Source organism: Phyllopteryx taeniolatus, chromosome 9 (assembly GCF_024500385.1).
Source record: "Phyllopteryx taeniolatus isolate TA_2022b chromosome 9, UOR_Ptae_1.2, whole genome shotgun sequence".
In the NCBI taxonomy this organism is placed as follows: Eukaryota; Metazoa; Chordata; class Actinopteri; order Syngnathiformes; family Syngnathidae; genus Phyllopteryx; species Phyllopteryx taeniolatus.
This window is the reverse complement of record NC_084510.1, coordinates 21,847,144-21,864,241: the sequence shown is the minus strand read 5'-3', so window position 1 is coordinate 21,864,241 and position 17,098 is coordinate 21,847,144. Positions and strand designations below refer to the sequence as shown.

Here is a 17,098-nt window from a genome sequence, read left to right as displayed (position 1 = left end):
TTGTTGAGGTCTTAGTTTTTGCAGTGCAGTGTGTACGTGGACCTTCGCATATTAAACTTCCTTGTGTTTTCCTCTGTCTTCTATCAATTTTGGGATCAACGGAAGGTTGTGTTGTGTACGTGACTGAGTACTATTAAGGTGTGTACACCTGACGCACTCTGAACTGTCGAACAGGTAATGAGGATAATTGATTTCCTCATGGGCGTGTCCATGTTAAGAGCCGTGTACCAGGGATCAGACACATTGACTCTCGTCGTCTGTACTCCCTTCAATCACAAAATGGAATTCTGTCGGCTCAGCTTCCTGCTCCTCGCTGTCCTGGTCCCTGGTGAGTTCTGCGTTCATTTTCTCTCTCAATATATAGATTCATATACCGCGTGTGTGTTGTGTGTCATTGACACGGTGCTTGTCAAACATGAATTAGTGTCAGAGCAATGTCAAACTTGGCTTGACTGAATGACATATTGGACTTGAGTGTTGAGACACAAAATTGTGATTATTTTTTCTTTTAACCAAAAAAAAAAATTAAACTGAACTCCGTTCATCAACATTTCATTGTTAGCTATGAGATGACACAAGTGCAACCATAATACCTCAAATAAGAAGTCTGTGGAAAAACGAAGCTCTAAAAGTTGAGCATAATCATTAATCATATGTAATAGTCTTAGTCCTTCTTTAAATGTTACTCAGTTAATCATTCTTTACGTTATCCTTCTTAAATTTGACTTCAATATCGACATTAAGATGTTACTTGATGTCAAGCATTCTCAACATTTTACATTGTAACTGACAGCACAATTCATCTAAAACTTCCTAAAACAACGTGAATCCTCCCTATATAAGGGCATTGTTTTTACATACTATATAGACTAACTTTGTCTTTGTCTTCTCACTTTGTTCTGTGCTTCTTTTTTTTTTTTTAAGGATTTTTGGCAACTCAAATTGCAAGTAACTAAGTCAAATAAAATTATTAAAACGATTACGCAATAATGTAATGAATGTTCCCTTGCAGGTGATTCGCTTAGGGTTTCACTTACATATGAGACACATCACACTTCCATCTGCAGGTATTTTTATGATAAGTACTTGTCACGTACGTGGTTAGGGCGAAGGAGAGTAACGCAAGGCAAGAACATGGTGGACCCAATTGCAGGGAAGCAGGGAGGCAAGGCAGGAGTGTGGGAAACTCAAAATAATAATATTTAATCTTCAAAAAGGGAAAACTGAACGAAGTCCCACAACAGATACCAATCAAATCAAAGTAACAAAGAAACACTCGAATATCTAAAACTGGAAACAAACTAAGACCTGTGAGTAAGACATGGAATAGAAAGGGAAAATGACACCTGACAATGACATACCACAATGATAAAGACAGCTGGCGACTATGACATGGCAATGACATGTGACAACGACAATGAACCGACAAGAACTGAAAGAAACCAGGGAACTAAATACAAACAAATTGACGAGACAACGAGGAACACCTGGACAAGACACGGGTGGCTGGAGAGAGCTGATTGGTCGACACAAAGTAGACGAGAACAGGTGGACACAACAACCTAATGAGCACACGACAAACATGGAACACAGGAAAACATGGAACAAAACTAAACACAACCCAAACCAAAACACAGACCTTGACATTACTGTTATTGGTGTATCCAATGAGCCTCGCTCTCATGTTATCTTGAATAATTTCCATTTTACTGTCCTGTAGGTGGCGGTGGGCAGCTGAATGGTGAGTACATTTTTTTCCATTCAATTGCATTTTACACAATGAAGAAAAGTGCTTAGTCATCGCTTAGAGTGTGTATGGGTTTGCTTAAGGCGTACCCTTATACAAATGTGTGTTTACATGGCCACATGAAGTCAGAGAATACTAACTTGAATGCTTGTGTGAATGCTATCGTGAATTCTAAGTCAAATGCTGAATTAACGTAGTGTTTGATGATTCAATTTAATTGAATTCTATTTATATTATGGCAGTTCAGAGCAGAAGTTACCTTCGGACACATTACACAGACAGACATAGACAGAGCAAGTGACCGAAAGAGAGCGAGACACGATAGAGGGATTGCATCAGGGATAAGGGAGCTGTGTCTTCTGTATTCATTGAATTAGCAATAATAATGCTATTGTGATTGACAGTATTAATGGGAGTAGTACTACTCAGTGGTGGGCAAATTACTTTAAAAAAGTAATTAGTTATAGGTACTGGTTATTTTCGAAAATGCATAATTGAATTAGTAACTAAATTATTCTGTCAAATGTAATTAGTTACATGGGACAGAAATTATTGAATTACTCTTTTGAAAAACATATATGTAATAAAATTCAGATTTTTGCGCGTGTTTCACGGGCCAGTGACTGAATAGAACAGGATAGACTGGTACTTCATTTAACTTGAAATTCATGTGACCTCAAACCAAAACTGGTAGATTAGCTGTAGGCCCTAATTAAAGTGTTTTCTTCATTACTAAAAGTTTTAGTAACAATAAGTTTTGTCACTAAATGTTTCAACCAAAAAAAGTGCTTTTGTTATGTTATGTTTGTTATACTACTCATTGTAGTATAACATTAAAAAAAAAAAAAAAAAAACTTTCACACGGATTCCAAACAACTTCTAGGACAACAGTTAAACAATAAAGTGCTTTAAACTCTTTGTACTTTAAACAAATCAAACTGGGGTGTGCCGTTGACAGACGTTTCATGAGATTTGATTTACGAACAATGGACGTGGACAAACACTTTTGTTTGGGACGTAAAGTACACTTCATGTCTTCTCTTTTACTGAACATAAATAACGTTGAGGTAGTGCCTGTGTTTCCATCTTGAAAAAGCCAGTCAGATCTAGTACTCTTGTGTGACTGTTTGTAACGACAGCACCCGCCTGGCACTAATTTGGCTTACCATGAAATCGTACGCCACCTTTAGCAGATAATTATTATGTCTGTTACCCCTCCCCTCTTGTCAAAGAAAGACAATCATAAAATTCACCTTCGATTTTCAGCTCCTGTCCTGGCTTAGCGAGCCGTTAGTTATAATTGCGTAATAACTGGTTTTATTTCACTGTCGGTAACAATAACGTCGTTGTAACATTTGAAATAGTAATTAATTACATTGCCTGTTAGTATGCTATTATCTTTATCACCGTGATGCCCGAAACTGGTACTAATAAATTAATTGTATTAATTGTAGCTCATGTAAGCGTTGCCGTTTCTTGACTGGACTTCTGGGAGCAAGTGTCCATCAGTGATGGAAATGTGGCCCCGATTCCACACTGAGCAAGTCAATTTGTGTGTCAACAAGAGATAATTATTATTCCAATATACATTACATATGTTTATTTTTATTTATTTATTTATTTGCACATACGCTGCCACTAGCGAGAAGTGTAAAGAAAATGGAGCGATTAAGGTATTGTAATGCCCTCGCATGTGGGCAAGGAGAGCCACAGTAGCCGATGCACTTTCAGTCATTTATTGAACGGGAGAAAAAGTCAAACGCACGAATGTAGAAATGACAACACTCGCAAAGAGCTGCTATCGACTACAACTCATGCAACCAGGCTCAAAGTGCTGATGTCACTCACTAGGCCAGGCCCCTTAAAGGCACACATCCAATACATGAAAAGTACAGGACATACAGTAATTATACTATATAATACTAGGTCGTTTCTTTACATTCTCTTTTGTTTTCCTACAGCACATTGAAATTTCAATTTATAACAATGCGCAAATTTTATTTCACATACGAGAAACTTGAGCTCCAAGCTTGGTCACAGAACAGAGTCAACTCGTGGGTCGAGGTATTACTGTGCATACTTTTGCGACATTTTTGTTTGGTGGTGTGCTGTAAGATTTTTCAAATGTGAAATAAGTGTCCATCATCGCAGCGACAGAAATCTAAAATGGAAAAACAGGAAAATGTAGCGGCTGTAACTGGCTTGTACCATGAAAGACGAAATGCTAAGTGCTGTCTGTGTGTATGTGTGCGTGTGTCTGACAGTATGTGGCATAGCAGAAAACAACCCCAGGATCGTTGGCGGCGACACGGCACCCCAGGGGGCGTGGCCCTGGCAGGGGAGCTTGCACAGAAATGGCTTCCACACGTGCGGAGCGTCACTGATCAACGACCAATGGGTGCTGTGCGCCGCTCACTGCTTCCCGACGTGAGGCTCACATGACTTTATAGAATTACAGTGAACCCACATTCATTGTGAAGGATACGTTACAGGCCCAACGTTACAGACCCAATTGCGATAGGTTCAAATCCACAAAAGAGACCATAAAATTACCGTGTGAAATTATTTTTTTTCCCCCAAAAGTATTCCTTAGCACCTGTTCTCACTTTCTTGTTTGCGTAATACTACTGTTGAGGCATTGTCGCATCTGTCTCTGTGTAAAGCCGTATGTCTGTATTATATTGCCCCCAAGGTGCACACATCAGGAGGAGGAGCATTCCTCATCATTGAATTGAGACAAAAAGTGTGACAAAAATAGCTTAATTGTTAACATTATATTTATGTCACTAGTGCAGTACTATACGTTTTCATTAAGTAATATACTATAGACCATTTTTCCTCACTAAAATGCAAATTAGAAAATGATTTTTTTTTTCTAGGGAAAGATGAAACAGATTAGTGGCATTCTCATTCATTTCAATGGGGAAAGATGATTTGAGATGGGAGTTACGAATTAATATCAGCACCACTGTACTGTAAAAACAAACTGTCACTTAAAAATTGTCGGAGGGCCGGGGGTGGTGGGTGGTGGCTTGTTGCACCCCCTCCCTTCCCTTATTTTTTCTAAATAAAAATAATTGCTATCAGTATTATTATTATTATTATTAATATTGCAATTTGTATCATTGTTGTTTTAAATGTACACATCATCCTCCCACCCCTATCATTTACGTTATCACGATTAAAAGCTGCAATTCAATTTATTGTGCTGCTCCTACTAATGTACCCAGGTTGGCCACCGGGGGCAGTATAATCCAGTCATGCAGACACAAACAAAGAAGAATAATTTCATAACTACTCTGACTCAGTACGATGTTGTAATACTAGTATTTTCTGTAGAGGATAAAGAATATATGCCTGGGAGTATTGTTTTATTTTTCCACCTGTGTTGCTCCACCATTTGTTTTCAAGTATCTGTTTTAGGGTTCGTGACTATTGATGCTAATTATTAGCATGTTAATGATGTTTTCCATTGTATGATAGCATTAAACTAGTGACACCTTTCTTTAGGCAGTAGTTTGGCTGTTTTAAATAAAATTCTCTTGGTGTTATGTTTAGTTTGACAGAAAACTTCAACTTGAAGCCTCTTTTTGATGAATTATTCACTACTTGCCAAACTGCTGCTTATTGTGCAGTTGAATTGAGTTTACTGACCAAGTTTGGGCTCACAAGTCAAAGCAAACAAAAAAAAAAAACAGGCCGGATGTCGACTCGTAGTTTGGGCCACTCATATTTGAAGATATCACTGTATTCGTTTTGTTTATTTGACAGTCTCACTTTAATCTGTTGTTTCACAATCACAAAAAAATATATATATATTTTAATAAATTAAAAATCCGTGACATAGCAGGGGTGCGAACGATGGCGAACAATGTATGTCGATTGTTTGAAATGATGTCACTGAGTTGTGTGTTTGCTAACAGCCCGTTCATCAGCAACCTGCTGATCTACCTGGGCCGCCAGAACCAGGAGGGCAGCAACGCCAACGAGCAGGTGCGTGAGGTGGCGCAGCTCATCGGCCACGAAGACTACAACCCTATTACCAACGACAACGACATCGCCTTGCTGCGACTCTCCTCGCCCGTCGTGTTCACCACCTTCATCCGACCCGTGTGCCTCGCCACTCCGGGCAGCGACGTCACAGTCGGAACCGAATCCTGGGTCACCGGATGGGGCTCTATCGGAACCAGCGGTACATTCATCTATTTAGCTAGCTATGTTCTATACTATATTCTTTTCATGTTACTCGATACTATAATCTATATTTATATACACTATTATATTTGTATATCCACACCTACGCTTTATTTTTGTTAAAATATACTTCTATATTTATGTATACTTCATAGTCTATTATATACTACACCCTATACTTTGCTCGGTACCTTACTCTAGCTATCCTCTATTCTTCATACAGTACTGTACTTATATGTACAGTATTTTCCGTATGAGTGAAGTTTTAAAATGACTGCTTTTTTTTACCTCGTTAGTTCCGCTTCCGTCGCCACAGGCGCTACAGGAAGTGACCGTTCCAGTGATATCCAACAGCGACTGCAATGATGCGTACGGTATCATCACCAGCAACATGATCTGCGCCGGAATCCCAGAGGGGGGGCGGGACTCGTGCCAGGTGACCTTGCTAACTCCACCCTGTCTTGAATATTTGAGCAACGCCCCACTTATTGTGTGAACGCTCAAGCAAAATCAAAAGTGAAATCTGTGTACAGGCGCAACGTATCAAGCAATCATGCCGTCGCTGATACCCTTCACTTTAAGTTTATTTATTTAGTGAACCTTCTAAAGTCCATCCATCCATCCATTTTCTGAGCCGCTTCTCCTCACTAGGCTCGCGGGCGCGCTGGAGTCAATCCCAGCTATCATCGGGCGGGGTACACCCTGAACTGGTTGCCAGCCAATCGCAGGGCACATACAAACAAACAACCATTCGCACTCACAGTCACACCTACGGGCAATTTAGAGTCTCCAATTCATGCATGTTTTTGGGATGTGGGAGGAAACCGGAGTGCCCGGAGAAAACCCACACAGGCAAGGGGAGAACATGCAAACTCCACACAGGCGGGGCCGGGGATTGAACCCCGGTCCTCAGAACTGTAAGGCAGATGCTCTAACCAGTCTAACCGTGCTGCCCTGAACCGAACAGTTGTGGGGAAAAAAAATATTATCTGAATCCAAGTGATTCAGCACTATACATCAACTGGAGTGCTGCAAAGGGAAAACAGTGACCCTGTCTCGGGTTTTGACGCTACACATACAATAACCTGTAATGTATTTTATTTTATTTATTTTTTTTTTTCAACCACAAAACCATGGCGCGATTGTCAAGGAAAAAGTGCATTACAACAAAGACAGAAAATGAGCTACAATGAAGTGAACGTATGGCTATTTTTAAAGGCTGTTGGCCATGATTGATCGCCCCATTCATTGACTGCACCTATGCATTTTGGTGACACAGACTAGCCACACGTAAATATTAACTTTTAAATAATGTTAAGTATTATTGTAAAACACCCAATTGTCGGCTGGGACTCGCTTGTGCTTAGAACCCAGAAACTTTATTTATTTTTTTGGTGAAAGCTCATGCATTTTTGATTGGCTGTTACATCTTCAACGTTGTGACGCTGTTGACTGCGATTTAAATTTTGAATCACAGCAAAATCTACGGCCGATGTTCGGCCTCTGATTAAAACTAGTTGCAGAACCCGACCCACTGCACGACAGTTCAGTCAGTTTGGGCAATGTCGCTCAGTTTGTGGGCTTTTTTTTGAAAAACAGTCACTAGAGCAGTTGGAAAGTCGTTGAATATTGCGACCAACTTGCAAACTTGGCAACACTAATTGCTTTTATGCTTGTCTCTGTTCGCAGCCCTATTGTAAGCAGTGCACATCAGCTAGCGACTATGGAAAAATATTCAATTTAATTAAATTCCTGAACAGGTCATGAATTTTTAGGTCCCAAAAACCAAACAACTCCAATGGCTTTTGGTGATGGATATTGTAGTTATTTTTAATTGGTGTTAGGATTATGAGGGGGGTCCTTGGAATAAACCTGACGTACTCTTTTTATTGTTGAATTGTACTGTCAATGTGCGCAGGGGGATTCAGGCGGTCCGCTGGTGAGCAAAAATGATACCAGGTGGGTCCAATTTGGCGTGGTGAGCTTTGGACGTGGATGCGCTTTGCCCGACTTTCCGGGAGTCTACGCCCGAGTGTCCCAGTACCAGACCTGGATCACGGATCGCATCAGCGGCGACATGCCGGGCTTCGTTGACTTTGTGCCCGGCACAACCACCACAGATGGCGGTGTGGCGGGTTTCCCCTCGGCTCCTCTGCTGCTCGCTCTTCTGCTGTCGAGCTTCACCGCCTTGCTGCTCATGTGATGAGGAGCATCAACATCAAGTGAACAGATTCAAACCAAATCAAAATTTGGTGGCCTAAAGTTACCTTATAGAAAGCTAAAGATCATTCATTTTAATTAAAGTAATTGTCCAATGAAGAATTAATTCAGTTTTTTTTATCTGTTAGGTTTTCTCGAGTATTGTTGAATTGATCCTTCATTGAAGACCAAAATATGCATCATTTGCTTTCGTATTTACCTTTTATATGCCGATAGGTTCAAAATGTTTGCACTGATGATAAATGTAAGTAGTCAGAAAGCTCAGCTAAGCAAAGCTACTTTTCTTTGTCACACTTTCACCTCATGCAACGTTTTGCACTGATTGACATTTACATGTGAAGTGGTCAATTTGAATTGAAGTACGGTCAGGGATATTGTCTGGGGTCTGTTCTGGGGTCAGTCTGGGGTCTGTTATCTTGCAGTCTAATCTTTTAATGTATTAAAGCTTTTTTTATGGTTATACCGCAATGTCAAATAATATTTGTATTACTGCACTTTGGGTTGTTACTTTCTAAGTATATGCTGTTGACCACAACATTAGGTGGTGTTGTTGTTTTATGGTGGCTGAGTAGCAAGAATGAAAATGAGAACAAACGATTAAAAGCCGCCACAAAATGCTTGTTTTGGGTGGATTGATATGGTGTAAATAATAATATCGACATTAGTGTAGATATTGATCAATGCTAGTGTCATAAGATACTGTATGTTCTAGCTTCTTACAGGTTTACACTTTTAACAAATACAGTATTGGGACATTTTCCAATTATATACTGATGATTATACACTATATACTGTATATGAATGAATAGTTTGTTTTTCGGTCATTCTTGCAATAAATCACATAACGCAACTTGTGTGAACATACAAGACAGGGGTGGAATACATCATAGAACACGTCCAACCAGATCACACAACTCCACCGTTATTGATCGAAAATAGGAGTCGACTAGAGCACAATGCTTAATTTTTCGTATCCTTAAGGATCCTCAGAAAAACCCAGACATCTGCAGCAAAAGAAAGAAAATACATCTTAAAACGAGAAAAAAAAGAGATTTCCTCTAATTTATAACCCTGAATCGTTTTACTTTTTAAGGCCTTTGTAAATCTCTCTTGAGAGCTACATAATGTCAGCTCATTACTAAGGCTATTTTAGAGTTTAACTTTCAAAACTGAAACATATCTCTTTTATATTAGCTCTCACTTTACAGGTTGTAAAAATACATAACCCTCTTAAATTGTAATTTTATTTCCTTAAAAATTGTTGACTACAATCTGGAAGGCTTTTGCTCTTAACAGAAAATAATTTCAATATAAACGACTTTATGAATAATGGATTAGTCATGTCAAGTTAACCTGCTTTGTTCATTATTGTAATAGCTCTGTTCTGTAATTTAATACTAGGATCTATTTTTATTCTATGTCTATTTCCCCAGACCTCCACACAATAAGTCATATATGGCACTATAAGTGAAAAATACAACATTAGCAAAGTTGCAAACATTTTCTATATAATCAACAGCTCCCTGGTTTTATAGAGAATTCCAACAATTTGGCTAATTTGCTTTTAATATATTTTATATGTGACTTCCAACAGAGTTTATAAGCTATCATCATTCCCAAGAAGTTTGTTTCATATACTCTTTTGATACCAGATCCATTTAAATACAATTTAATTTCACTACAAGTAACTTAAGTTAATGATGTGATGGCAGCATGATGTCAATTCTTGCTAATAGTGTCTATACAAGCACATTTTATTAAATCAATCGTAAAATATATATATATATATATTTGTATTTTTTTTTGCATTGTTGTTAATGGTTTTATAGTGACACCTATTGGTAATGTTGGTTCACAACACGTGATTGCTGCATTTGTATCTATTACTTTTACAAATAAAGTTAAAGAGAAAACACACTTTATATATGCCTATATGGAACATATGATTATTTTGATGGAATAATACAACACGGGCAGCATGGTGACATAGTCTGGTAGGTGTCTGTGTTCTAAAATTGACTGGCAAACCGTCCCAGGTGCCCTAAACCTGCAACCCTTATGAGGACAAGTGGTTTAGAAAATAAATGCTTGTTATTTATTGTATTTCAACGACAAGGATGAACATCCACCATCTACAACCAAATGGTGGGAGGTGTATTATTATTAATATTTTTTTTTATGATACTTGGTGTAAATGTTTGATAACCACTGTATTCAATAATTGGTTAGTTCTTTTATGGTAAATAATCAAATACAAATAGTGAAATAAATGTATGCATAGCCCGCGACCCTAGTGAGGAGAAGCGGCTCAGAAAATGGATGGATGGATGGATGTATGCATATATTTAGCAAGGTTTATTTTGGGGAAATAATTGCTGTATTAATTACAATTAAATTGATTATGAAAATGTATGCTCAACTACGAATAACCTGTTTTAATCCACTCAAGAGTGTCCCTTGAGCACCAGTCTGCCCACTAAACGCCTCGTTTGCGTGTGTGCAATCGCTTTTGAGCTCAGCGGGCCACCGTAGCGCGAAGAATCCGAAGAAGCAGGCAGGTCGGTTGTGATCTGGGATGGGAGCAGCCGGCGAGCTCTGATCTTTCAGCTGCTCCATGGAAGCGGTTCTGATTGTGTGGAAATGGACCGCCGGTAACACAGTCAACTCACATGATCCGGAACCATTTAAGCTCCTATTGATCTAGAGACTTTTATTTTTTTGCCCATTGGATTTTTTTATTTTTGATTATTTTTTTCAAATCTTTTTTTATTAGCTTTCAGGTGGTTTATTCTATTTAGACAGCCTTTTTATTTATTTATTTTTATTTAATTTTATTTTTTTTGCCGGACGAAAGGTTCGGCGCTGCCCTGCCTTGGAGCCATGGGCTGCACGGTGAGTGCCGAGGACAAGGCGGCCGCGGAGAGGTCCAAAATGATCGACAAAAACCTCCGAGAAGACGGAGAGAAGGCGGCCAGGGAAGTGAAGCTGCTCCTTTTAGGTAAGCTTCGGTTTTGCCTGATCTGCTCCCACGTTTGTTTAAAATGTACATTTTGGCAAGCAAAGACATACTTATTGGCCACACCATTAGGTACACCTGCTCTGTCTCATGACAACCGGTACAAGAGCTGTGTCATTAAATATGTCTTGGCAAAGATAATGATGCTTCATTTTGATTGTCATTCTCATTTTGCCTCCCTCATGACACTGTCAATCATACTGAGGGATGTTTCTAATATTTTGCCCCATCACAGGGATGGGCAAATATTTATGCTCAAGGGCCACATTTGATTTTTGAAATGCGCAGACCCGGCTGGTCATTCGTAGTTGACCAACTTACAGGGTGATTGAAAAGTAACTCCCTATTTTAAAATACTTAGAATTTATTCATATGTTGTAATATTTTTCTCAATTTTTTTTGTGTGTGTATGAGTGGCCAGCCAGAAGTCCTGATTTAAAACCCTGTGACCTTTTTTCTGTGGGGTTGGTTAAAGGAGCAAGTCTACCAAACCAACGACTTTGGAAGAACTTGAAGGGAGAATACGAGAGTTCCTTGTGAAATCACTTAATGCGGTTCCCAGGTGGCTAGAGAAACTGGTGGATTTTAAATTAAAAAAATTAAATAAAACTCCTTGCACTACTCTTTCTTCTTATGTTCATTTCTTGTAAGAATTATAGTTCAGAAATAAATTACAAGTACTTAAAAATAGGGAGTTACTTTTCAATCACCCTGTAGTTTTATTATTACAATACATCAATTGAACAATTATTTGATGAGATAAATTGAAAAAGTAACCAAGTACATTTTAACTCCATTTTTACATTTTAGCATTTTTTTTGTTTTTTTATATTTTATTTTTGTTCAACCTTTTATTTAGTCAGGAAAACCTCAATAAGATTAAGAATGTCTGATAAGAGTGTCATGGTTAAATAAAAAGAAATCATTAAAATTAAGTAAAGCAACAAATTACAGGACTCATGTTAATGTAAAATCTTCAATATTTTTATTTCATTATTTACATGAAACCGATTTTTACAATAGTTGAGTATGAATATATTAAGATAAGTGAATAAATACATTTCAATTAACCAATTTGATTCATTTGTTCTCTTTTGTTAATTCTATTTGTCGCTATTTGATTGTAATAGAATAAATTGTGTTAATAAATATGTATTTTTTCATTTTAGTCATATTATTTGAAATAACTCAATTAACCTATTATTCAATGTGATAAATGAATAAAAAATGAAAATAAGTAACTGCATTTTAAGTCACCAATTTTTAGGGAAAAAAAGTTCATTAAAATTAATAAATGTAACAAATTTACACAGCTCATGTTAATGTAAATGTTCCATGGGCCTAATTAAAGCATAGAGTGAGCCATATTATGGCCCCTGGGCCATACTTTTCCCACCCCTCCTCTTTTGGGTCACTGACATATTACAACCGCTCTATATATGCAGTTTATTTGCACATCTCTGTAAACTACAGTCACGCCATTATCTCACTAATACCTCGATCAGAACCTTGAAATGTACTTTTGAACTCATTACCCTTGACCCAACTTTATGACACACCTGCCTGTTTATTTTTGGCTCTGGAAAAGGTAAAAACTTTGAGCACAATAATTAGCCCTGTGCTCTAGAGATGAGTGCAGATTGCAATCACCTCGCTCCTCGTTGATCTTATCTTGTACAGCTCTTCATGTGTAAACGTGTGTGTTGTCGTGCAGAATGATGCTTGGTGTGCGTGTGTGGTGCAGGACGTGTGTCATCTTGCTGTGACAAGCTGTTAACGCAAGCCAGGACGGAGAGCTGCAGGATGGCTAGTCAGCTGACAAGTCAATAAGCGAGTGCAGCTAGTGCATGTGTGTGTGTGTGTGTGTGTGTGTGTGTATGCGTGTTTGTGTGTCCTCTACCAGGCCCACACCAGCATGCCTTCGCTGCAACCTGTGTGTGGAATCCTGAATAAGCACCGTGAAAAAATTGTGCTAGGTGGGCAATTTCAGCACTGAACTGAATACTGCAGAAGCGGACTGTAAACGTTGTGTGTAAAACTGATCAAATGCTGCCAGACGTTGTTTGCCAGCATGTAGAGACTGTTGCCCCTTTTGCTGCTGTAAAAAAAACAGCTCTGACGTTAAATGGTGGGGAACGGAAGCAGTATGAGAGCTATCACAGAAGCTAGATGTAAAAGGGAATTCCATAACGCCCAGACGACCGGGGTATTGCTGTAAAACGAAATTATTATTTTGTTTCTAAATACATACGTTTGAAGATAATCGCTGAAAACATATGCAAAGACTGAGAAATGTAGTAATGAATTGTGGCGATATAGCGTGAAACTGTTTTTCACCATTTCAGTTTTCCAGATTTTTGGCGTGGCTGAAACGGCATCAAGCATGAGTGCCCCCTCCCCAGACTATATAAAAACTTGAATGCCTTGTTCTTATCAGTTGTTATCCAATGAAATTGCGAGTTACATTTCTACCACTATTGAGTGACGTTAGCTAGATAGCTCCAGTATGCTTTCACCCCAAAAATGCATCTTCCCTAGATGCCACAATTTACAGAACAGCTCTGTGACGTTATTAAAGTTCCCAGGCGACGAGGTAACGCCGCAGACAAGACCACCGCCCGCCTGCCAGCCGGGGGGGGAGCCCTGGTAGCCTGTTAGCTTCTCAAAATTTTGAAACCTCATTTTTTATATCTTTTTCTTATTAGTTTTTAAAAAGTTTTCCGTAAACACGTGATCGAACAGTAGAAGCCGGCACATATGCACCTCACATTGCTGTGTCCCAAGTGTGCATTCACACAGCCGTTGCAACTTCACACATTCAGATTCTGTGGGGTACACTCGCAGTGATTTTTTAACATATTATCTCATTTTTAAAATGTGAGAGACAGCCCACATGACAAGGAAAATACTGGCAAGTGTGTTCTTACTGCTCCAACACAGCAAACCACACACATAACCATATCCACAAACTATCATAAGTCTCCCCACCAACTCAGATGTCCGTTGTAGTACCAAAGCTGACCTGTGAGAGGCAGCATGGTGCTACAAGGCACCCAGGCTTCTGGAAATACAATGAAGAAGAAAGCAGTTGCAAAAGAAGAAATACCACCATCCCCCACCACAATTTTATACAAACCAAGCCTCTGAAGTGTAAATACAAACTAAATGACAGTAGCCAACTGTCTGGCCTTGGCAGAGGTCAGTGCTCTACATGTTCGATGTCTTTATGAAAATTGAAGATCAAAATGATCTGTTCTTTCTCACTTACATTTACCTTTTCAACTTGTTGTGGACAATAAAACCATGTAAAAAGTGGATTTAGCATTTGACCACTTACTACACATACTGTCGTTAGCAGAGTGGTGTAAACGACATGCTAAGATCAAGTCTAATCACTGTACTGGTACATGTGCAAATGTTTGACCACTTACAGCAGGGGCGTCAAACTCATTTTTGCCACGGGCTACATCGTAGTTATGGCTTCCCTCTGGGGGCCGTTATGACTGTGAACCCATATAAAGGAATTATCACCTCATATAATTACACGACAAATTGATAAATAACTACTTTTAAAATCAGAATGCTATAAAACATTTTTCAACGAGTACATTTCTTTTCAAAGGGGGATTGTTAAAAAAAAAAATGCTTGCGATATCTCAACTTTATTACAATAAAACACAATTAGTAATTTTGATTTGCTTTCGCGGGCCACATAAAATGATGTGGCGGGCCAGATCTGGCCCTCGGGCCACCAGTTTGACACCATGACTTACAGTATAATAAGAATTCAGAGTTTCATTATTCCGCTCCATTTTCATGACTAAGTGATTGGGGTGAGGACACCAAAGGCACTTTATAGTGATATTGACCCTTACATTTGTGATCACCAGGGCTCAGCATTGTAACTTTAGAAATTTTCCCATGAACTATGTATTGCCGTGAGTTACAAGAAGTTCACTCTGCTGTCTATCTATTTTGCGGTTGATTTAAGGACACCCTATGCAAGCCATAATATTCCTATTTGTCAGTGCGGGGGTGTGGGAGGATGCACATTAGCTCTGACAAAGACACGATGAGTCAGTCCATAGTGGCGACTGAATAATGAGTTCGGGTAGCATCTGATTTCTTTTCTTGTTTCCCCCCCTGAAAGTTCTGTCATCACAATGATGTAGTTTCAGGCTCATTTTGAACCAGAGACGGCAACTTAATATGAAGGATGAGTCAATTTTGATGTACATTAAGTGAAGCTAACTAGATTTGCACAGCAGTTTCAGCACAGTGCCATAAAGGATGTTTTTCTTTCTTCTGTTGTTGTTGTTCTTGTTGATAAGGAGCTCTGTAGGTTTTCTTCACTGGACAGTGGAACATTGCACATCAGTTTGCACTGTTCCCAGCAAATTTTTACTCCCAATTAACGAATCAAAACATTCATTGTTTGCCAGTGTTTTGGTTTTTGTTTGACTTTTTTTGCAACGCATTTCAAAAGATTAATTGTCGCTTTGCAATATTCAGCCATATCACATATCACATGAGGCTGCGTCTTAGAAAACGTCTAAGGTTTAGCTCTCATGTTTTTTGGGGCTTTTTCTGTGGCTTTTGACATGTATGGCAAATGTGCAAATATGGAGCAGTGTCAACACGTGACAAATGATAATCGGATGTGCATTCAAAGTGGTATGACTCCAGCTTTACTGCAGACACTCTTAAAACCCCAATTCCAATGAAGTTGTGTTAAACATAAATAAAAACAGAATACAATGATTTGCAAATCATCCATTCATCCATCCATCCATCCATCCATCCATTTTCTGAGCCACTTCTCTTCACGAGGGTCGCGGGCATGCTGGAGCCTATCCCAGCTGTCATCGGGCAGGAGGCGGGGTACACCCTGAACTGGTTGCCAGCCAATCACAGGGCACATACAAACAAACAAGCATTCGCACTCACAGTCATGCCTACGGGCAATTTAGAGTCTCCAATTAATGCATGTTTTTGGGATGTGGGAGGAAACCGGAGTGCCCGGAGAAAACCCACGCAGGCACGGGGAGAACATGCAAACTCCACACAGGCGGGGACGGGGATTGAACCCTGCACCTCACAACTGTGAGGCTGACGCTGTAACCAGTCGTCCACCGTGCCACGATTTGCAAATCATGTTCAACCTATATTTAATTGAATACACTACAAAGACAAGATATTTAATGTTCAAACTGATAAACTTTATTGTTTTTAGCAAATAATCATTAACCTAGAATTTTATGGCTGCAAAAGAGCTGGGACAGGATCAGCTTTACCACTGTGTTACATCACCTTTTCTTTTAACAACATTCAATAAAGGTTTGGGAACTGAGGACACTAACTGTTGAAGCTTTGTAGGTGGAATTCTTTCCCATTCTTGCTTGATGTACAGCTTCAGCTGTTCAACAGTCCGGGGTCTCCGTTGTCGTATTTTACGCTTCATAATGCGCCACACATTTTCAATGGGAGACAGGTCTGGACTGCAGGCAGGCCAGTTTAGTACCCGCACTCTTTTACTACGAAGCCACACTGTTGTAACACGTGCAGAATGTGGTTTGGCATTGTCTTGCTGAAATAAGCAGGGGTGTCCATGAAAAAGACGTCGCTTGGATGGCAGCATATGTTTCTCCAAAACCTGAATGTACCTTTCAGCATTAATGGTGCCTTCACAGATGTGTAAGTTACCCATGCCATTGGCACTAACACAGCCCCATACCATCACAGATGCTGGCTTTTGAACTTTGGGTCCATAACAGTCCGGATGGTTCTTTTCCTCTGGCCCGGAGGACACGACATCCACAATTTCCAAAAACAATTTGAATGTGGACTCGTCGGACCACAGAACACTTTTCCACTTTTCATCAGTCAATCTTAGATGAGCTCTGGCCCAGAGAAGCCAGTGG

The 17,098-nt window shown here is 39.3% G+C and overlaps 2 protein-coding genes across 4 annotated transcripts in view; both read left to right on the top strand.

The window, feature by feature from the left end:
• Window positions 1-162: 162 nt before the first annotated feature.
• On the top strand, window positions 163-9,011 carry LOC133483570 (serine protease 1-like). Its single transcript, XM_061784970.1, has 6 exons — window positions 163-328; window positions 1,721-1,741; window positions 4,012-4,174; window positions 5,671-5,939; window positions 6,238-6,377; window positions 7,860-9,011. The coding sequence occupies exons 1-6, from the start codon at window positions 178-180 to the stop codon at window positions 8,142-8,144; spliced, it is 1,029 nt and encodes a 342-aa protein (XP_061640954.1). The 5' UTR covers window positions 163-177; the 3' UTR covers window positions 8,145-9,011.
• A 1,651-nt stretch (window positions 9,012-10,662) lies between these two features.
• The window catches only part of LOC133483957 (guanine nucleotide-binding protein G(i) subunit alpha-2), a 40,725-nt gene continuing 34,289 nt past the window's right edge, over window positions 10,663-17,098 (top strand). For 2 of the 3 annotated variants that reach the window (XM_061785878.1, XM_061785877.1), the window contains exons 1-2: window positions 10,663-10,812; window positions 11,016-11,159. In XM_061785878.1, coding sequence (XP_061641862.1) covers window positions 10,776-10,812; window positions 11,016-11,159 — 181 coding nt within the window. In that variant the 5' untranslated portion in view covers window positions 10,663-10,775. Of the gene's footprint in view, window positions 10,942-11,015; window positions 11,160-17,098 lie in introns of all 3 variants that reach the window. The other variant, XM_061785880.1, reaches the window with a different exon arrangement.

Coding starts and splice junctions, on each gene's coding strand:
- LOC133483570 (XM_061784970.1), top strand. CDS start 178: ATGAGGATAATTGATTTCCTCATGGGCGTGTCCATGTTAAGAGCCGTG. Junction 5,940..6,237: donor GGGCTCTATCGGAACCAGCG/GTACATTCATCT, acceptor TTACCTCGTTAG/TTCCGCTTCCGTCGCCACAG. Junction 6,378..7,859: donor GGGGGCGGGACTCGTGCCAG/GTGACCTTGCTA, acceptor CAATGTGCGCAG/GGGGATTCAGGCGGTCCGCT.